Source organism: Amphiura filiformis, chromosome 3 (assembly GCF_039555335.1).
Source record: "Amphiura filiformis chromosome 3, Afil_fr2py, whole genome shotgun sequence".
In the NCBI taxonomy this organism is placed as follows: Eukaryota; Metazoa; Echinodermata; class Ophiuroidea; order Amphilepidida; family Amphiuridae; genus Amphiura; species Amphiura filiformis.
The window spans coordinates 19503198-19527241 of NC_092630.1; the positions used below are offsets into that span (position 1 = coordinate 19503198).

General features: G+C 38.0%; 1 protein-coding gene across 1 annotated transcript; it reads left to right on the forward strand.

Moving 5' to 3' along the window:
* Positions 1-188: 188 nt before the first annotated feature.
* On the forward strand, positions 189-22253 carry LOC140148170 (DNA replication complex GINS protein SLD5-like). Its single transcript, XM_072170032.1, has 7 exons — positions 189-376; positions 6514-6660; positions 8158-8211; positions 12852-12949; positions 14137-14225; positions 19510-19603; positions 21094-22253. The coding sequence occupies exons 1-7, from the start codon at positions 290-292 to the stop codon at positions 21188-21190; spliced, it is 666 nt and encodes a 221-aa protein (XP_072026133.1). The 5' UTR covers positions 189-289; the 3' UTR covers positions 21191-22253.
* Positions 22254-24044: the final 1791 nt, after the last annotated feature.

Genomic DNA, 24044 nt, shown 5'->3' on the forward strand with positions numbered 1-24044 from the left:
ACAACAGACGGAACGTGAAAGAACTTTTTAAACAAATTTTATGTGGCCTTAGGCTACATCGTGTAAAAAGTATAACGGAAAACCAAAATTTACAAAAATGATGTACGAACAAATATTACCCCCCCCAGTTCGGAACTTGCATCTTGATGTCACATGATATTCATTTAGCAATGAATTTGTATCTAGAAACACAATTTCCAATATGGCGCTGCCCATGTACGCGCGAACTTTATTTTTGTAATAATAATATATTGTATTATACTCTACACTACACATCAACCGATTGAAGATGGCTACTGAAGATGATATTCAAAGTGGTTCTAGTGATGAGGAGCTGGAAATGACAGCAGCAGATGTACTTCGTAAGCTGGAAGAGGTAACACATTTATATTATTGAATAGAATAGGGGATAGATATTCTGTCGGTCGGACATCTCTAGTCTCGGGCCCAAACTGCATGTGGCTCACGGTTTGTTGTGAACAACAGAAACCGGCTGTGAAGGAGGCTACATAGCGATGTTGCTGGAGTGGCATTCAATTTCGGAAAAAACGACACTCGACCATGGAATTTAATTTTAAGTTTGTCAGTATATAAACGGTAAATCAAGTAAGTTTCTTCCACTCTGAAGACTTAGAAACGGTTGTTTGATTCCACTGACTATTTGCGATCGAAATTTACATAACACCAAGAAATGACAGAAATCATCAACAAAAATCGAATCAGGGACTTGTTTTCACTCGAACATCATCAACCGGAAGTGACGTGACACGGACCGACAGAATATTATTATTCTGTCGGTCGGACATCCGGGCTATCTCTAGTCTCGGGCCCAAACTGCATGTGGCTCACGGTTTGTTGTGAACAACAGAAACCGGCTGTGAAGGAGGCTACATACAGGCGGCGGATGACATGATCGAGCCGGCAACTCGTGAAACCGCCTCGGCGGTATGGCATTTTCCATATACTCGGTTAGTTTTGTGGGGTTCATTATCGAACCCCAACGGTTTTAGCTTGTATTTATATTATTTATCAACATAGGCCTATTTGTTTGTGATATTTCAAGCGCTTTTAAAATTTCAAAATAATCCCATTCAATTACACGGTTGACGATGAAAATTTACTGAATTTAGGGACTGCACGTCATACACCACCTGGCTACATAGCGATGTTGCTGGAGTGGCATTCAATTTCGGAAAAAACGACACTCGACCATGGAATTTAATTTTAAGTTTGTCAGTATATAAACGGTAAATCAAGTAAATTCTTTCACTCTGAAGACTTAGAGACGGTTGTTTGATTCCACTGACTATTTGCGATCGAAATTTACATAACACCAATGACAGAAATCATCAACAAAAATCGAATCAGGGACAGGGACTTGTTTTCACTCGAACATCATCAACCGGAAGTGACGTGACACGGACCGACAGAATAACTTATAATAATATAGGTATGCTAGGTGAATTCAAATTTGCCATCAAACTGCATCATTTACATATCAAATTAAAGCCCTTTAGTAAAGAAAGCCAAAACTGAAAACATTTTTGTCATAGCATTTTCCGTAACAAAGTTACATCTTGTCAAAGATTGACTATCATCAAAAAGATTCTGCTAGCAAAATTCCTCAAAACGGCATTTAGGGGTGTTTCTAGATCTTCGTCTCATGGCGATAGCAGCTTTTTTTAATGGAACTGCTATCAAAATCCCTCTAAAATTCCATGTGCGACTTAATTATCACCATAAATAATCATATATTTGGGTCAAGTGAAGTATAGAAAACATTTATGTAGGTTTCCTTCACCGACCTATTCTCGAAAAAAATTCAAATTTCTATGTAAATATGCATTGTTTGAGCCCCGGTTTCAGAGAATTTCGCTGACTAGCAAATGTGTTAACTAAGGTTTGCCTGGGATACCTATAATATAAGACTCGCTTGCCACGCCACAAGTTGCCAGTCCTACATGTATATACGCCGTACCTATGTATATAATAAGGACTGGCCACAGAGGAGTAAGATAAGACAGAGCGTGTACCACCAGTCAAAGTCTCCGCCTCATCCGATAATGAGGGCCGATTGTTCCATGAAATGCGACAGGCGAGACTGCTACGCAATTACCGCATATTTTCATGGTCTATCGCGTAATCGCGAAAGCACGCAACGCTATGTTGCGTATACGCGAAGGCACGCAGCGCTGGCGTGATTGTTAGGCACTGCACGATCGAACAATCGGCCCTCATGAATATGCAAGAACTTACAGTACGGTATACAATACACGGGGACTTTGACTGATGGTACACGCTCTGTCTTATCTTACTCCTCTGTGGGACTGGCTTACGCCATTTTGGATGTCAATGGGAAATACACACTTAACGATTTGCGCGGTTGCGGTTAGAAACTTGAAAAAAAAATCTTTAAAATTTCATCAATGTATATAAAAGTGGTACCAACCTTATTGTGCTTGCTAGACCATGTAGACTCGGTTGAAACAAAATTAAGGATCAAATGCATTTTAGTGTCCAAAAAGGCAAAATTATCGTCAAAGTTCTGCCCAAATCGGCACCCTTGCGAAGGGTTCAGAATTCGAATTGGGAACGAAAATATCCGATCTTTGCGATCAAAAACACAAAATTACAACTTTAAACATAGTATTGGCAAAAGACATAATATTACCAAACAATATAGAATAGAAAATTTGACATCATTTTCTCAAAATATTGAAGAAATTTGCTCACTAGACATCGAAAAAGTACGCAATCCAATTCCCGTTCAAACACGTGGGAAACTGAAAGTGCATAATCCCCACTAATATATATATAGTCTATAAGGCCGTGTGTTTTGAACTCGCCACCCTTAGCGTTACATCACAAATATTATGATTTTTTACACCAATCAAGTTTCAATTAGAATATCTCCACAACTATCAACCCTAAACTAGCAAAAGTATACATTTTTGGAAAGCTGAAGGCAAAAGCAATTTAAATATACACATTTCAACTCATTGTACATGGTGACCTTGAAGTTATACAGGGTGGAATAAAAACATTCCAAATAAAAAATGGGTCACTTTATGCATTGCTTATTACTAACTTGCAGTTGTAAACTGAAAGTAAACAACATTGATTTGGTTAGAGGTTAGGGGGAGCTGACTTTGGAAGAAAAAAAAATCACAGCTGTTGGTAATCTCTGAATACAGGGTGTCCCAAAATATGTTCAAATTTTTTTACAATTCAACATATTTTGAACTGAAACATTTTACCCCTAACCCATACAGAAAAAGTAAGTCCATATTTAGATTCCTCATAAAATTTCCTCTCAGAAAATGTATATTTTGACTATGATAGGGTAAGTAATTAAAAATTTACAGCAACTTTTAGATTTTGAAGACATCCGCATCACTTACTACAGTGTTTAATATGAAAACGGGTAGTTTTGTACGTAAAAGTTTGCATTTTATAGACTAAACCAATCATAAAGTGTTCAAAATGATTAAAAACAATAAGCAGAATTAATAATCTTTCAAAAGAGCTCTTAACCATGTCTGTAGCCCATATGGATGCAAAGATATGATCAGTTGATTCAACGCGCACACGCAAAATCTTTATTTCCCATAGACTTTGCACATACCGCCACCGCCTCAACCGCCACCGCCTCAACAACCACCTCGGCCATTCTGAACTCAAACAACTGTACCTCCACTATCTTAGCTGATAAACAATTCTCCTTTGGAGGTCTGTTAGGGCATTCATTTAGCTACAAAATGACACCAAGCACACTACAATACCTTTTCTTAAAACAGAGATATAACAATTTGAACGAGTCTCGATTTGGAAAAGCGTAACAAAACCACCATTTTTGGGTGGCGACTGGCGAGTTCAAATCGCGTGGCCATAAGTTATAATTGACTGTCAGTCTTAGTCCGAATAATCAGACCCAGAACAAAATATTAATTTCTGACATGATCGTGTTCTGGGTCTGAACTGTTTCCATTCGAAATCTTGATGCAAAATTGTACAAAAGAAGCACATGGTCCTACTTTACAGTTTTTTAATCCCCTATTCATGTTGCGTCCTTTTGATACTTGAGTATTTGGACAAGCGGAACAGTTTTGACAGGCCTTTTGTCTACCTCGATCTCTGTTTGTAAACAAACGAGGAGGTCGAAATTGTCCTCCTGCGAATACGAAAGTCAGCGTAATAGTACGGCACTATGTCAGTCTGACTGTCGTACATGCGTACAAACGAATAATCAGTCCCAGCACAAATTATTAATTTCTGACATGCTCGTGTTCTGGGTCTGAACTGTTTCCATATGAAATCTTGATGGCAAATTGGACAAAAGAAGCACATGGTTCTACTTGACAGCTTTTTAATCCCTATTCGAATTTCGAATCATGTTATAGTTATGTGTGAATCCCGGGGGCACTTCAATTTGAATATAGGTGTAGTGCTGGCACTTTCGCACTAAGGGCCATTTGGTGAGAGCAAAATGTAAAAAATATGGGGTCATTGGGTGAGAGCATGATTTTTGGCATTCGGTGAGAGCAAAATGTAAAAAATATGGGGTCATTAGGTGAGAGCATGATTTTTGGCATTCGGTGAGAGCAAAATGTAAAAATATGGGGTCATTGCCTTGTGTGAGAACATGACCTTTTTTTGTGGAATCTTTGTGAGAACCGAAACAGCGCCACAGAAACTTCGAAAATCGAATTTCTAGTTCTAAATGGCTTCAAATTTCTTTGTTTTTTCAAAATAAGTAACAAAATCAGTGTTAAATGAAAGTTGCTGTTCAAATTGAACTTGTAAGGGTCTTTGCCCAGGTTTGGGTGACAGATCAAATGGAAAAATATGGGGTCTTCGGGTGACAGAGCATGTATTCGTAAAAAATATGGGGTCTTTGGGTGACAGCGATGCTGAAAAAGGGATCTTAACAGCCCTACATACGCCACCTCCAAAGTTGGAGTGCCCCCCGGTGTGAATCACACTATTGTGGACCATCCTTCTGATACTTGAGTGTTTGGACAAGCGGAACGGTCTTTTGTCTACCTCTCTGTTTGTAAACAGACGAGGAGGTCGAAATTGTCATTTTCCCTCTCATCATGCACTATTCAAGGGGGTATGAGTGTCGCAAAATACATCATCTCCCACAGAGTTATGTTCAATACGGACATTTCGGCTGGTGCCTTCATCACAAAAAAGGAATCACCGATAATCCTGATAATGGCGCAGGATCAATACCTTTTGGGGGCAAAAAACAACATTTCTATGCCTTATTGACATGGTGTCGTCGCGAAAAAAAAGTTTCCTGTTATTGAAACCTAACTTTGTATACATTTTATAGACCAAGAGGTGAAAAACTAATGACAGGACACACAGTGATATTTTGTCGGCGTCCGTTTCACTTTTTTTCGGAGATGAAAATAAAATGTAAACAATAATCTCTTACACAGATGTTCTGCATCGCTCCGTAACTGCATAACTCTTGTATTCAATAATTGCATTTAATTAGTAACATCGATGGCCTTTAGGATAATCCGCATATGGGTCAGCAGTCCATGTCAAATCAACCAATTTGCTGAAAAGTTCCCAGGTGACCCTCTCAGATTTTGATGAAATTCCATCAGAATAATCTTTTGTGGCCACAATGAACCCATACAAAAGTTTGGCCCGGACCCCCCCCCCCTTTTTGGCACTCGCGAGTGTCATTGGTGATTTTTACCAACTTTGGTAGCTCATAACTTCCTGTTCTGAGCAGATATAAAGCTGAAAAGTTGCATTCTAGCTAACCTTATGTCATATTTTCAGAATCTGGCTCTAAATTTCAGATATCTGCTTTCCTTTTTAAGTTATGGGCACCCAAAGGTGGTAATTTATTCAACCGCAAGTGTGATTTTGTCATTTGGGGGGTCCCCTGGTGCCAAAAATATGTGATCATATGACTCAAATGTCATAGATACATTTGTCTATGGGTACATATCTGAGCCCACAAGCAAGTTTGAGCAAATCAAACCATTGATGGAAGAATAGGCGGCATCCGAAGTTGGGTCCGGGTGAAAATTTGCCGGGAGACCCCCTCTTTCTGACCAATGGTTGACCATGTGGACAGTTAAAATATGAATTGAAATTTACAGCCATGAAACATACTAATGAGACCTACCTATACCTAAAAACAAAAAATCAGCTCTGGTACTCAACTCCATCATAGTTAGATGGCAGCTTGAAAATAGGGTGGAAAACCTGCTATTTCTTGTCTAAGGCTGTTGAATTCAGCAACCATGACAATAAAATTTGCCTAAGTTTTTTCACAAGTTACCTCAAGTGTCATATGAAATATGTTCTGGGTGTGTTTTAGAGGCAAACTAACACATCTAGAGTGGTCTGAAAAGTACGACCCAAAAATATGAATATATAATTAGTCAAATTTGGCATATTTTGTTACCATGGCTGCCGAATTCAACACCCTTAGACAAGAAATAAAAAGATGTTAGATGATCAAATGTACTTTCTTTATTACAGGCATGGTTGAATGAAAAGTTCTCTCCGGAATTATTGGAGACCAAGGTTGAGTTGGTAGAATGCATGTTGGAACAAATGAAACAGATGGAAGATAATTTGAGAAAATGCAAGAAAGGGGATTTTCGCATTATTGTTCACAAGATGGAGGTTGGTTTTCATTTCATTGCCAAATTACGCATTAAATTATAAATGAAACTTTAAGGGGGTACTACACCCCTGCCCAATTTTGTGCCTATTTTTGCATTTTTCTCAAAAATTATGGCGCATTGGGGACAAGTAAGATATGTATATTATAGGGGCAAGGACTACAACTACTGCACTGGAAATTTTATTTCAGCACAGACAACAGTTGTGGAGTTGAGGGACAACCAATATTTGATCAATAAATCAATAACTACTTTATTTTTTTAGTGCAGTAGTTGTAGTCCTTGCCCCTATAATATACATCTTACTTGTCACCAATGTGCTATAATTTTTGAGAAAAATGCAAAAATAGGCACAAAATTGGCCAGGGGTGTAGTACCCCTTAATATGAAATTGCAAACTGTCATGGCTTGTCTTAAGAACCAGCTTGTTTTGTATAGTACTAAATTGGAATTATTAATTTCTCGGGCTTGCATCGTTTATTTCCAATCCTCACATATATTAATTTGTGTCTCGCATAGGGGTGTGATTTTCGGGTAATTTTGTGCCCGGGTACCTGGCGCATTTTTCGGGCGGGTAACCCGAAATTGCAAAAAAAAAGAAAAAAAAATTGAATTTTGTAGTGTCCCTGGACCTAGACCTAAATGCTAGGATCATTCATGGTTGACCTAAAAAAAAAATTTAAAAAAAAAATTTGAATTTTGCACAATGTTTTGTGTTTTTAATAAGAAAATTGATATTTTGTATTCATGTCATACTCTATTAATGATATCAAAATGCATTGAATTTGGCATTCCCCAAATAACACCAATGCGACCCACCCATCCCAAAAAAATCTGGAACAAACCTGCCCGATTATATGAAAATATACATGTTTAGAATGGCAAACACCTGACAATCCATCTGTAATGATCAGTGTTGAAAAAAATTCTCAAAAACTAAGCAGTTTTACCAAATTTGACATCACAAATGGATTTGTCAAGTGTTTGCCAAATAATGTGTTTACTTTATACACTGAAGAATTTAGACCAGGGTCTTAGGCATGATTTGAAGGTTTGGGTGTGTAAATTCAAAAACCTGGGTGTGTAAATTAAAGATTTATGTACAAAGTACATACAGCCATGTGGGCAAAAACTGGAGCCATGTGTATTTACAAATTTAGGTGTGCCTACAAGGCTGGCTACCTAAGCCCTTGCTTTAGACCAACAATTTCTCAGTTGTGAGGCCCCTTAGTTTTCATAATTCCAGGGTTCAGACCATCCTTACAAATATTTAGATGCTGTGAAACTGACCACCATTTTCTTCTTTATATTCCAATCCTTTCCCAGAATACTCCATACTTTAAAGACTTGATTGATCATGCCAGATCCATGCTGCCATCTATCCTTCCAGAGTGGAAGTTGAGTGATTGATTTAACTAATATAATATTAATAAACATACTGACAGACACTAATGGATTTGTTCTTGTTTTAATTATTTTATCTGGTCTGCTGCCGCAGATTGACAGGATACGATACATTCTTAGCAGTTACTTGAGGATACGACTAGGGAAGGTAAGAATTAAACTTCATAATCATACGACTTTGTAAAACTGTCCAAATTTGATTTAGACACATTCACTATCAAATTCAGTTGAAACGGGTACATTCGATATTCCCAATAGGCTACCCCAATTGAAGTCCACATGCCCCCTGGGGGTGTAGATTTCAAATGGAGTCTCCCATTCAGGTAACCCCATTTGAATAAGGTCATGTCTTCCATAGTTGTATGAATTTCAAGTTGAATAGCCCAATTGTTGCTTAGTAGCAAGTTAAAGAAGAAAAACACAAAAAAAGTTGTTAATATGGTTGTGGCCTCATTTAGAAATTGTCCTTTGTTGGAGGAGAAACAGAACTGTTGGAGGAGAAACGGGACTCTAAATGCTGATTTAACTTTCATTGCTTTACCTGCCATTCATAACTTTTGCGTATCACACCATATGTGCGTCCCAATCAAATAGCTCATCAGATGACATGTATACGTACATTGGCTTGGATCTTATTGACATCCATCAGTGTCTGTTGTGGGGTCTGAAAATAAATATTATAGGGATCAGGCTTTCCATGTTGCTGGCCCACGGATATGGAATACTCTTTCACAGCATATTCATGAGGCCCCCACCCTAAACAGGTTCAATTAAAAAATACAAAAGGTGTGAATGTGATATCTACCGTGAAAAGATCATCTCGGGTGCCCTGATCACGAATGACGATGATGAAATTGAATTCGCAAACATCTTTCAGGACATTCAAGCAAGAAAACCAGACTTATTTCTCATTGATCATGAAAACATGAAGTGTTTCATCTTGGAAGTAACTTGTTCTTTCGATGCTTTCATTGAAGAAAGTTACGACACAAAGTTCCAAAAGTATACTCTTTGTGACTTGCTCACATTGTGCTGATTTGATTGCAAAATCCTTGTCTTCGTGATTGGGTCACTCGGCCATGTTCATCACCGATTCCGAAGTGGGTTGAAGAAACTTGGCTTCCCCAAACGTGTTGCCAAGGCTGTTGCCAAGTATGCTTCTGTCAGTTCCATGATTTCATTTGGAGACTGCGAAACAGGCTCACCAAAATCAATTAATTGTTCCTGTTCATTTTCATGTTGTTTGTAATTTATTCATGTAATGATTTATAATGCCGCTTTGGTGGCCCAAATGTATTTGTTCATTATTGAATAAAAAATTTGTATATGTATGTATCAAGGCTCAAAAATCAGCTCTTTTGTACGAACGTAGATCAGGCAACAATTGGTATAAGCGTGGTCAAGCTGATCAAACCATCATCAATTTGCAAGGTAACCCAGTGGAAAAATATTAACGTGATAAGTCATATGAGTACCTTGGTTATTCAATCAATATGACGGGTGATTGGACTCATCAAGTGTCAGAATTATTCCAAAAATTCAAAAATTTATTGCAAAAACTCGACATTGCTCCGCTTGCAATCTGCTTTAAACTTGAAGCAATCAATACATTATGCATTCCAACAGTTGAAGGATTTTTCAGCATTCTGCCTATACCATTTAAAACTTTGACGGCAATGGAGGATTTAATAATCAAGTATGCCAGATCATGGTTAGGCCAACATACTAATTCTAACCGCAAGTATGTTTTTGTCCCAAAATCATCTGGAGGCCTTGGAATCCGAAAACCATCTAGTATTTATTTACGCTAAAAGGTGGCGTCATATGTACAGATGTTGAATTCAGATGATGATGTGGTCCGGAAGACTGCTGAAAAGTCCCTCAAACTGCACATGCAAAAAGAAAAGTTAAAGAAACTAATGATGAAGGTAAAAATTTTGCTGGGTATGAAGCTGATGAAAATGGTATCATCATAAAAATATTCAGACTTGCTTGAGCAAGTCAGCCTGGAATTGAGTTAAACGAGATCTGCTCAAAATTAGCCATCGAGTTGGTTAAATCAAACAACGAAAACTTTGCGTATGCCATAAAGGCAGGTGAAACTGTTATGGTTTGTCACAAAGTAATTTATCATTTTATCATAAAGAAACTGACTGAAACTGAACTAAGCAAGTGGAAAAATCTTGAATCACAGGGAAGACTTGCGGACCTCGAGAAAGCAGATTATGCATGTTCGATGGAGCATTTAAAGAATGGTGATTTAAGTGTCGACCTGATTAAGTTTATCATCAAAGCTAGACTCCAAATCGCTGAATCAAATTCATTGCTCCATGTAATGTTTCCTCAGGTTAGCAAGTCGTGCCCTCTTTGCAGAAATCCATATGATACAATTTCACATGTAGCAAGCGGCTGCATGCAATTTCGTTACAATTACATTTCAAGACATAACCGGATCATGAATATCCTTGAAAAGGAAATTAAAAAATACAACAGGTGTGATATCTACCGTGAAAAAGATCATCTCGGTGCCCTGATCACGAATGAGCGATGATGAAATTGAATTAAAACATCTTTCAGGACATTCAAGCAAGAAAACCAGACCTATTTCTCATTGATCACGAAAACATGAAGTGTTTCATCTTGGAAGTAACTTGTCCTTTCGATGCTTTCATTGAGGAAAGTTACAACACAAAGTTCCAAAAGTATACTCCTCTTTGTAACTTGCTCACATTGTGCGGATTTGATTGCAAAATCCTTGTCTTCGTGATTGGGTCACTCGGCCATATTCATCACCGTTTCGAAGTGGGTTGAAGAAACTTGGCTTCCCCAAACGTGTTGCCAAGGCTGTTGCCAAGTATGCTTCTGTCAGTTCCATGATTGGAACCAACATCATTTGGAGACTGCGATACAGGCTCACCAAAATCAATTAATTCTTCCTGTTCAATTTCATGTTGTTTGTAATTTATTCATGTAATGATTTATAATGCCGCTTTGGTGGCCCAAATGTATTTGTTCATTATTGAATAAAAAATTCGTATATGTATGTATTATCATCAACAATCAACAAATATATGCCTGATTCTGTTTAAGTTGGTGTTGATTTATATGTAATTGATGTCTAGAATTCGATTCCATTTTTGCATAAAAATTGAAGTTGTCGTTTTCTTAAAATGGATGTTTTACATCCAAATAAGGATGTGAGGGCGCTTAGACCTCGGAATAAAAAGGCAACATACGAGGGGGTATCAAAAGGTTTTAGAAATCGCACAGAAGTAAAAGAGCTATATCAATGAAATTTTGTCAGTGCAATCACTGGTCCTTATGTACACTATATGGTGCAAAAATGGTCTCATAAGTATGTTTACTTTTTTTTTAGGTGCTAGATGTCACTACCTGCCTATGTTACCGCATAAACAGCAAAATGGAAATGGAAAAATTGAGGCATGTAGTATGATTAAGTTCCATTTTAAGGGTTACAGTGCCCAGAAAATCTGTGATGAAATAAAATTCCTTTTCCAAAGAGCGACAGTGACATATCACAATCACCACCGAAGATAACTTTCATTTCATCATCAATTTTCTAGGCACTGCAACCCTTCAAAAGCAGGATCTTAATAATGCTGCTTGCCTCAATTTTCTCAATCTTGCAGTTTATGCGCAGTAACTGGGGCAGCGGGTTATTGGCATCTAGTGCCACCTGTAAAAAAAGTAAACATACCTATGAGACCATTTTTGGACCAAAATGTACATAAGGACCAATGATTGCACTGACAAAATTTCATTGATATAGCTCTTTCACTTCTGGGTGATTTCTAAAACTTTTTGATACCCCCTCGTATATTATTTTTTTCACATTACCCCACACTACCCTACAAATACCCTATGTGCAGTTATTATCTTATAACCCTACCTCCCCACCTGTACCAACCAGTTTATGCTCCTGAATAACACCAATTTTAGGCCAGGAACAGAAGTTTGTTATGAATACTGACCTTTTTATTTCTGTGTTTCCCAGTCCAATACAATACAATACAATACATAGAGCATTTGCGCCATTTCCATAAGGCTCAGAGCGCTTACATATTAAAATACCTTAATACTACAACTTAAAACTACATTTTGAAGGTGCATCTTAAAAATAATACAAATTACAATATCAATAAGAACATGTTATGGGAACAAATAAGTTTTAAGCGCTGTTTTGAATGCATTTGTTGATGAAGATTGTCTAATATAGACAGGTAGCTTATTCCATTCTTTTGATGCAAAAACTGTAAAAGTTCTATCACCAGCTAAGACTCTAGTCATGGGATAGTCAAGACGAAGATAATCATCGCAAGATCGGAGACTTTGTCTCTTAGGAACATACAATGATAAGCAATTTGACAAATATGTTGGTCCTTGGTTATGAAGACATGTATATACAAGCAAAAGTAATTTGAAAATGATCCTTTGGCGTATTGGCAGCCAATGAAGTGATTTCAAAAGTGGACCAGCAGAGTGTTTTCGGTCAACTTCAAATACAAGACGTGCTGCCCAGTTTTGAAGACGTTGTAGACGAATAATATGAGTAGATGGTGATGATGAGAGAAGACCATTACAATAGTCAAGACGAGAAAGTATCAATGAACGTGTGGCATGATGACATGTAGGTTGGTCTATATATTTCCTAATTCTAGTACTTGTACATATCCACTTCAACCAATAACTAAATACAAATGATTGAAATATGGAAATGCAAAGTTACAAAATCAGTGTTTGACATAGTATCTTGTGTGGCAATTTCAGATAGAGAAATATGTACACCATGTACTACAGCAAGAAGCCTCCAGAGACAGTGAAGCAGCATCACGGTTGTCAATAGATGAACTCACATTCGCAAAAGAGTAAGTCGTAGTGAGAGCCAAAATTTTAAAAGGTATTTAAGAATACACTTTGATGAAAAATCCTGCTCGGGATCCTTTGATCGCCAACAAATAATAAAATGTTAAAAATGTACAAGTGAATATACACCTTGTTTCTCCTCTAGTTTGGTAGTGACATACATGTTAGACTACCCCGTAGTCCACTTGCCCATTCTGCATATACTCTGGATATTGTATTTAAGCTTAAAGGGGAATTGACACATCTGTCAACAGGAGTAACATTTTACTGCCTGTTAATAGATGTACTTAATTATGGTATGTAAAACTATGTATTGAGGTCATGCAGTCATGTTTTCATCTTCTAGAAATGCTTCAAACTTTTGTCCTTCAGTTGTCAATTCCTGTTGGCATTGTTTATATTTTGTAATTGGTGGTATAATGATATGACACATTAACATGCATGACCCTGGTGGATTTAATTCTTCAGCCTGTCTAACTTATTTTCCCCTTTAAAACTGATTTAATTAATGTGTGCACAATTGATAGATTTTCACATCTGATCTTTTCAGTCACCATACACCCTCTGTTTGTTAGTTCCCCAAGTGGACTACTGACATTGGATTGCGGTTTTCATGCTTAACACAGCTGTCTATGAGCTTCTATGGATGAGATTGTCGGAAATCTGGCCTACTAAAATTGGCCATGATGTAATGCATCTTCAAATGGATCTGGCTTGTGATTGGTCGCCCAGATCTCGTTATGGTTTAAATCCTCCGGGTACCTATCATTACCATTAATAACTACATGGTACACATGTATGCCGCCATTGTGTTCTGTAATTGCATGAACGCGTCAATAAGCGCATGAGCGCGTATTGTATTTGCTTGCGGTTAAATTTGATTGATAAACAAGTATGATTGACAGTGTGAGTGTTAGGGACTTTGCCCGCTCAAAATCCCGTTTAAAATTCAAAGTCCATAGTCTATTATAGACTATGGCATAGTCTACATACATGTAGGTGCATATTTTGCTGGTCAGTGCAGTGGTCAGCCTTGAATCGGGCACGCTAACCTAATCTCGCTAATAACACATGCATAGGGCGGTATAAAGTAATATCAGTACTAAAGTAGCCTGTTGAGTATTACCTTATTTTGGTGATCCTTGTAAGTGTCATCTTATTTCTAACAGTCTTGTGTATATTTTCACAGCTATGCAGGGAATCTGGACACACATTTCAAGGATGTCGTTTTAAGACATATGCCACCTAATTTACAAACAATAGACAAACAAAAAACAGGTAAGCATTTACATGTTGATATCAACTATACCTTGAAATTTCAATTGAATGAAAACAGGTTTCAACAGCTGTACACAATCCAAATGTGACGTTTATCGCGCATTCTTAGTCAGTGGGAGTGGTCTAGTTCGTAGACACATTTCTGATTGGACAATCGCTTGATTTCGGGTGCTGTCTATCAGGTCATAGACGACCCCACGTCATCATGCGTCTTGATAATGCGTAACACGCAGCGTGTAGAGGTGCTTGCGATGTATCGGCGCTGGATGCGTCAGGCTAGTGCGGAATCGCGAGCGCGCTAGCAGTACGCACAACAGAATACGTGGAAGTTGTAAACAAATTTCGTTCATTTTATAATGAGGGGAGTTTTTATGACGGTAACTTAGTTTTTGCTTTAAAAAATTGTTTACAGTTATTAAAATAATATCCAACTGACTAAGAATGAGAATAAACGATATGAATTTTTATTTTGCCTATCCTCTACCTATGATAGACGACAGGCAGGTCCAATATTTTTATCGTAGTGGATACCGGCTGCGACGGCATCCACTACTCAAAAGATTGGACCTGCCTGTCGTCTATCACACGGTAGAGGATAGGCAAAATAAAAATTCCTATCGTTTATTCTCTAATTTCAAACTAGGATGCGAACACACGCCCTTAGATACAATAACTAAAATTATTACCAATCATGTGTGAGTTAGCATGGTTCATTCACTTCCCTGTTATGCACACACACCCCACACGATGGCGCAGTGTACGCGAAAAATCCTCACACTATGTCAGGCTGTGTTCATTAAATTGAAATTTCTAGTATAATTGACTAACAAACCAATACAATTCAGATTTGCTTCATTCATCCTGTGACTGTTGTATCCATATTTTGCTGTATATTATTTTTTTGTAATACATGGTCCACAAAATTGTATTATTTTCAGTTTTAGTTGGTACAGGAATCTTGATGACAGAGGGGTAACCTGGGCAAGATGAGCACCACATCAAATAGACCGTTAATTTCAAGTTCAAAGCAAAGAAAGACACCCAATATCCTTAATATTTGAGATCTCAGCACATAATGTTTAATTTGATCAGTGCCATAGCCAAGGGGGTGTAACTGCCCCCGGCAACCATCTTGCCATTTTCCGATATAAACTGAGCTCCAAAAGAAACTTATAATTTTTCACAAGGTCATATCTTGAAATCCTGTCCATCAAATTGAACCAAAATTACACACAGATTTACTTCAATACTCTACTCTTAACACATGTCAGTAACCAAGCAGTTATCCAACTGACACAACAGCAAAATGCACTGACATGGGACAGCTTCCTGGACCACATTCACAGCCCAGCCCTGTTTCATGAAAAAAGTGTATGAAAAGCAGAAAGCAGCACCATTTTATCATCTGTGCAAGGATCTTGTGTGCATTCTCACAGATTTTTTGTCCTGGGTGCAAAATGTTGGGCTGTGAAAGTGAAGGAAGTCCAGGAAGCTGTCCCATGACAGTGCATTTTGCTGTTATGTCAGTTGGACAACTGCTTGGTTACTGACATGTGTTTTGAGTAGAGTATTAAGGTAATCCTGTGTGTAATTTTGGTTCATTTTGATTGACAGTATTTTAAGATATGACCTTGTGATTCACAAGTTGTAACAAATTATAAGTTTCTTTTTGAGCTCAGTTTATTTCCAATAATATCTTTGTTTTCGCCCTGCCCACATTTTGTCCTTTGAAATACGATTGCGTACTGCTGTTTTCATTCAAATGAGATTCGTACATTCAATATTTTCTCAAACCCTAAACATATTTAGAAATAAAAAAAAATACCTAGAAATAACCCCGATTTTTGTCTCAAAGGCACTGCTTCACTGCTTCATAAATTGATAAGCAATTTGGCCACAATAAAATTGCACCAATTATTTTTCAATCCCAGTACTGTATATCGAGCATGTGTTTTAAATGTGACTTGTTTGAGCAAAGATTGTATGTCTGGGTATAATATCACTGTGACAATAACAGGAAGTGGAGCAGATTCAAAGATTTATTATTCAAACATGCCTACTGCATGAGTGAGTAGCTGGGTACCTGGCTAACTATCCCCAGACTGCATAGCCAGAGGATGACTCAAGTATACTAGACTACCCGTAGTCCACTTGCCCATTGTGCATACTCTGGATATTGTATTTAAGCTTAAAACTCTGATTTAATTAATGTGTGCACAATTGATAGATTTTCACATCTGATCAGTCACCCTACTCCCTCTGTTTGTTAGCTTCCCAAGTGGACTACTGACATTGCCTTGCGGTTAAGATTTTTAACACGGGACTCTATGGAGAGTTGGGCCAATTTCTGGCCTAACTAAAATTGCCCATGATGTAATGCATCTTTAAATGGATCTGCCTTGTGATTGGTCGCCCATACCTCGCTATGGTTTAAATCGTCTGGGCCCGCGCGCCATTACCATTAACTACACGTAAACAACTGTCTGTGGTATTTGCGGCGCTTTTGTGTTGACGCCGAAGTTAATCTCTCATCAAACATCTAAGCGCGTCCATGCTTAGTACTTGTGGTTAATGGACTGATAAACAAGTATGCTTGACAGTGTGTTTTTAGAGAGCAAAGTCCAGGGGGTAAAGTTCTGCTTACAATTCAAAGTTCATAGTCGAAATTTCGGGTTCGCTATCAATAAACTGTTAGATTCCAAAATCAGAATTGTTCAGTATTAAAGTGAGCCGTTATAATTATGCAAGATAATGTTGCATTCAATTACTTTTATTGTCACTAATCGTCTGATATTTTTAACTCTTTATGACCATTTTACTATTGAATACTTTAATTTTAATAAACATCAGTATAATTTTGAGTTCAACGAAATGGGTTCATCATGACTAATAATAACATATTTTTAATCAAATTCGACTATGGCATAGTCTACAAGTATACCAGCACTCACTAGGCAAACTATATATGACCTCATCTAGGCTAAGGTCACCTGTACACTGTATAGATTGCAGTTTTGAATTTCTACAGTTTTTCAATTGCAATTTCACCATGTAAATGCCAGTCATTAAGAAAAATAAATGTTGACACATATATAGTAGAGCTTTTAAAATTGTTGTCTTATCAACTTACTATAATAGTAACACACTGGCAGCTGCAAAATAACATCTTTTCATTAGAATCCTACTCAGCTGGACTTCTACTCCACTGGGGACCAAGAAACTCTGTGCGTGCAAGGCAACTAAATAATATTTGAAAGGCTATGCACACACGGTCCGCTACCAGTCTACAATGATAAGCCAACCAACTTGCTTCAAAATGTTTCATTTGACTTGTTTCATCAAAATGTGTTATTATGATCAAATTACCTAAATCAAGTTCAATAGAGTACCGTATTCATTCCAATAAGCGCCTATGCCCCAATAAGCGCCCACCCAGGGTATTTTCAATTTGCTAAAGGGTACCATTAATGTTGAAGTGACGGATAGACGTCAATACAGTGAAATAGCTGGGGGATCAGAAGTCCTGTGTAAACTTGCAATACATTTTCGGCATCAGAAAAGCTACTAGAAGGTCTCAGGACCCTTTTATAACTTACATAGATTCGTCTCTAATAAATGCCTGTTAGGAAAGAACTAGGTAAACCATGTAAAAAATAAGCGCCCATCCAAAATGACTTTGTTAAGCACCCTGAGCGCTTATTGGAATGAATACTGGTAATTCTTTAAAATTGTTTTCTTCAAATAACAGTGATTGCAAAATCACAAAATCATCCTGCAAGTCATATAATTTAAGTCTACAAACAATGAATCATATGCTGCATGGGTATTAGCCCATTTCTTGTGACTAGTGTGCACAAACACTAGGATCCACAGCATGCTCATCTATCAGGGGAACAGTTCTTAAACCCCAATACATTTGTACATTCATTGAATGACCTTTGAAGATTTGGGTACAAAAACTCATACTCTGCAACTTGAGGTCAAATTTTGCACTATGATTATGTAATTGAGATTATTGGACTATGCCATTGGGATGAGGCTCTTGTGGTCCATAGTTAAAGCCTTCAGCAATGAGTGTTATCACACTGTATACTTGATGACATCATGTTGGCCTTACAGCATGGTGACCTTAAATGGCACCATGATGCCCATACATAGTACCACAATGACTTAATTTGTCAACCCGAGGTCATCATTCATCATGAAGGTGCAATATGAATTTATCACTTTCCTGTATAGATTTGAGCTAAATCTAAATAAATTATGCACATCATGCTCTATCTCACCTCTCTCTCTCTCTCTGTCTGTCACTCCCCCTTTCTCTCGCAATCTCTCTAGCTTTCAGTCATTGGGCTATTCCAGAAATTAATGGCACCCCCCCTAAAGAAGACATGCACATTTTTGCCAAATTTTTTGGGAATTCCCAAGCTTAAAAAGGCATCTTTTTCTTGGGAATTCCCATGTCTTCTTTAGGGTTGTGAGAATAATGGCCATTTTTTTGGGAATTCCCAGAGCAAAAAAGGGTGAAAATTTTTGGGAATCCCATGTCTTCTTTAGGGGGTGTGCCTTTAATTTCTGGAATAGCCCATTCTGATTGTCTCTTTTTGTGTTGCTCTCTTTAGCTGTTTCTCTGTCTCTTTTTCTCATAAGTGAAGTAGTTTTTGACAGCTTCTTGGCATGACAAAGAAGGCATATAGTTCAGAGATATTGTGTGTGCCTGATATCTTTCATTTTGAAGGCTAAATATGCATGGAAATGTTGTGAATCACATTCAGTACCATATCATCGCCAGGTGCACTACATGTATATTCACATTTCTATAAAAGCCAAGTTGTGAAGTGCTATATGGGGTCTTTTTCAGGGTCTATGGTATGATCATTTGATACATTTTGTACAGAATTTCCTTGTGAGAGTCTGGCTCACAATTTCCATGGAGCTTTCAATTTAATTTGACAATTCAAGATGTGGCATTCCTATATAAATGTGAAACTTGAGTTCCTCTGGCTACCATATTCAATCTAATTTAAGCATAGAAGTTATATGTGAGGTAGTGTGGCCAGTAGTGCTTATTAAATCAAATTCAGTATGTTGAAGTAGATTGACCTTGATCATATTGGTACATTCATCTGTGCACAAAAAAGCTGCAGAACACACTAAAACTATTGATTTTGCTGCAACGAGCCGGTATAATCCAAGACATTCATTGTGAGTGCTGAAAAATTACACTTGAGATTAAGCCAAATTCTATGAGTTATTAAAACATGTATGCTTGGTTTTTTCCTAGCTGCTAAACCCAACATGGACAGCTATGTATTCTTGAGAGCCAATGAGAAGAAAGAACAAGTACTTGTAGAACCTGAAATGGAAGATGATCAAAAGTAAGTGTATTTATAATTGAACCAGAATTTACCCTTCCTTGCTGATGGTCTCAGTTAACTGTCTCCCTTTGTGTTAACTGCCTAGTACAGTCTGGGAAACGTTATCACTTTTTTCAGTGCAAGCCTACCTCCATAATTTGTTGGGCTACAGATCACTTCCATAATATTTGTTGGGATAATTATATTTTGTGCAATAAATTCATTCAAGCTTCTTTAATTGCAGCATTTTTTTTTTGCCACAGCTGTTTAACCCCATGGGCACTATTGCATTTCTCACAGTGGCCCTAGCTCTTGATCAGAGCCCTCGGTGTACCCTTAAGCATGCCAAGGCAAAACTACACCAGGCACAAAAAGAAACTCGTCAGTTATATTCATCCTTACTGTTCAATAACTTGATAATTTTGGATTATTCTGAAATACACATTTTGTTAATTGGACTTTTCTTTCTCATTTGACACCCTGTTCGTGAACATTGAGCAAGAATTGACCAAGATATGCGCCTCAAACTCTCAAACCCCAAAATGAAAAGTTGCAATTTTAACGATTTAATTGTGCCTGTTACACTGTGTGCTTTATTGATTGGCCCGTGGTGCTTGTGTGCAATACAACGATGCGTTCCCATTGAAAATCGTTGAAAATGCAACTTTTGATTTTGGGGTTTGAGGCTTTGGAGGTGCATATCTTGGTCAATTCTTGTTCGTTTTTCACGAACAGGGTGTCAAATAAGAAAGCAAAGTCCAATTAACAAAATGTATATTTCAGAATAATCCAAAATTATCAAGTTATTGAACAGCAAGGATGAATATAACTAATGAGTTTCTTTTTGTGCCTGGTGTACATTTAGTCACCAACACATCTGTGCTCAGAAGTAACAGACCACTGCACTATCCCCTTGCCAAAGGCACGCGAGCCAGTGGCTCACCAACATCACAACAGGGCCAAACTGCAGGAAAGACCACATGACCCCACCCCACTAACAGCGAAAGTCCACTAACCGAAGGCGCCAGCCGAGGCCGGTCTTCACTAGTGTGTCAGAGGGGATATGGCATGGTTTTTCATTTTTTCATTCTATTGGGTGGAAAATAGGTCGGCTTTGGAGCAAAGCTAAATGGCCCCTGATTGGTTAATTAAACGATATGATCATCTAAGTAACCAATCAAAAAGACCTTTTAGATCTCTTTAAGATTAATCCCCTTGAGCCCTACTGACTATATATTCTTAACCTGTCTTTGATTGGCTCAATACATGATTCGCACTTTGCATGTCTTCACGTTTATGCGAAAAAAAACACAAAAATATGCGGTGCGTAGCAGTTTTGCCTGTCGCATTTCATGGAACAATCAGCCCTCATTATCGGATGATGCTGAGACTTTGACTGTTTGGAGTTGGTCTGTTTTCTCTTTTGTCCATGGGTTAACATTTCTCCCGTCATAGAACACAACATCGTACTTAATATGTCATTAACGCTCACAATAATTGTTTTGTTCCAGTGCCGAGGTGATAGATCTAGAAAAAGATGCCCAGTACATCATGAGGTACCAGCCTATAGCATCGCTTGTAGCATTGGGGTCTGTCTCACTTATATGATGGATGGCGTCAATGGATATTCAGTGTATCATACCACCAAAATGCTATCCTGGTCAGTGGTTAACAAACACCATGTGTTTCATCAAGATTGGCTTTAAACAATATTCAATTGAGGAAAAAGCATTTGAAAAAGCAAATGAACTAAGGGATTCTGCATGCATTTAGCTGTGTTTTTGCTACCACCATGCCATTTAATAGCACCTCTGTTCAGGGTGAAAGGTATACATTTGACCAGACTTCTGACAAGAGCATGTACTGCTGGAGCATTGGCTCAGGCCAGGATCGGAGGGAGGGGGACTTACTCAGGGGTCCTCAAGGTAAACCAAACAGCTGATTACTTGCTTTCAGTGTGATCATGGCAAGTCAATTTTGCTCCACATAACTTGTTCACAGGAGCTAGGAAGATAGTGCAAATGTTCAAGTTCTTTAATTCTGTCTTGATTATTGCAGCTCCAAATGTGTAAAGAATCTTTCTGTCACTTTGTACTGTATATGATCTAGTAAAAAATTAAAGATACCGTACATATAAACATAATTGTATACAATTTCTTTAATTTTGGTGTAAAATCAGAAAGATGGTTTATAAAATGGAATACTCACCTACCCACCATGTTCAGATTCTACTTGGGTCAGACCTCAAATTTGCTCTGCCTGTTGTGATACAACTTTTAAGAAGGGAGCAATTTGGTGATGCAAGCAATGTTATTTTGAGGCCTGAGCTAACTTGGGTTAGGTTGGAATTTTGTAAACATTTTGTGAAATTGGTCAATTTAGCCAAACATATGGGTCTCATGTATGAAAATGGGTCAAATTTTCTTTTAAAATTGGTACTACAATAATTAGGCCTAAAAAAGGGTTTGATTGCCCTTTCCCTTCGCTTTTATTCCCAAAAGTGGAAATGTAGACTCTTTTAAAACATTTTGATGAAGTTTGCAGCAATAAATATTGGTGACATTTAGATCTTCAAAGGTGTAGACCCAATTTATTCATCTATTAATGTCAATGAATGCTGTATATTTAAAACAAATGCTATATTTCTTGAATTGCATAAACTTTTAGTCATACGGTTGCTAGGCTTGGGCGACTAAGTCGCCAATAGTCGTTAGTCGCAACTATTATTGGTAGTCACGACTACGACTATTGAAAACCAAAAGTCGACTAACACAAATATACTTTTATGTTAAAAAATCATGTTGAAAGCGCCAGATATCCGCACCAAAACCAACCAAATGCTAACATATAAACGGCGAAAATGTAATAAAAACATTAATCATAGTTTGCTTAAAAAGTTACCTTTTTCAGAGTCTTCATTGAGCAGCGACGTAGCTTGCGACACCATCACGGCGTCTTCATTCAGCGTAGTGATGTTTTGTTTACAATCCTCCGGTCACATGACCACCCGATGGGTGGTCAAGTGTCAACAGATCATTGTAGATGGCGGGCAGGTCGTTATCCGGCGTCTCTGTTGGCGTGGGTCTTTGTGTCTTAATCTCTATGGCTTCCCTGATCTTTCTGTTCCAAAATGGTCTTCTCTGCCGATGACTTCCACATCTTCAATACTAATATCATGTTTATGATCAGCTTTGTGATCACCGACTGCTGTTCGGGGGGCAGTGGTTCTAGTATGTTCTTTGAAACGGGTGCCGAGAGATCTGCTTGTCTCACCAACATAAGTGTTCTCACAGTCTGGGCAACTGATTTTGTAGATTACACCACATTTGTTGGGTTTTGGGGTTTTGTCCTTCGGATGTACTAGGAAAGATCTGATGGTATTGACCGGTTTGTGGTAGCGTTGACCCCGTGGTCACGGAAAATATAGGAAAGTTTCTCAGAAAGTCCTTTGATGTATGGCAGCGGGACATTGATTTTTCTCTCATACTGTCCAGTTGTTTCTTTGCGATCTTTCTTTTCTTTGGTTTGGGGTTTTAAACAGCCAGGACTTATAGCCGTTTGCCTCAAGTGCAGATTTTCCATGGCTCGTTCCTGTTGTTTGTCCTCCTCTGTAGTGACTAATTTGTCCACTCTGTCCATTAGCGTTCTAACCACTGACCTTTTGTGCTCCAGATGGTGGTTCGAGTCAAAATTCAGGTATTGGTCAGTGTGTGTTGGTTTCATGGTATATGGTGACCTTGGTGCTACCGTCATCCTCAACATGAATACAAGTGTCCAAGAACGGGAGTTTACCCTCCTGTTCGGGTTCGTTTGTGAACTTAATGTTCTTGTCTAGGCTGTTGATGTGCGATGTAAATCCATCTATGTCATCGGGTGGTCATGTGACCGGAGGATTGTAAACAAAACATCACTACGCTGAATGAAGACGCCGTGATGGTGTCGCAAGCTACGTCGCTGCTCAATGAAGACTCTGAAAAAGGTAACTTTTTAAGCAAATGTCAAACATGACAGAGTCCAATATCAGTATACACGCTGCTATTAATCATAGTCTTACCAATAGTAACACTAACCAACAAATAATCATAAAGTCCATAAATCATCATTAAATTGGGTGTTGTTGACTTGTTATCGTAAATTTGCACCAATTTTTCGGTCCAATTTTGACCACAGATAGTCGCGACTATAGTCGTAGTCGTGACTATTTGCTGTCGACTAGGAAAAAGGTGATAGTCGCCCAACTCTATACGGTTCATGTGTCAATAGCCTGTGCCTGCAAACGAGCTAGAATTAATAACTGTAAGTGTTTCTCATTGGTGTAGATACCATTGGGATCTTCAAATAAATTTTGAGCTGAAAGGGCAAACAGACCTTTTATTTTTTTTGGCTTTATGGATCCACTTTCAGTTTGAGATTGGTTGATCTGTGGTAAGCAGTCATCATGTATTTTGTATGTACATTGGTG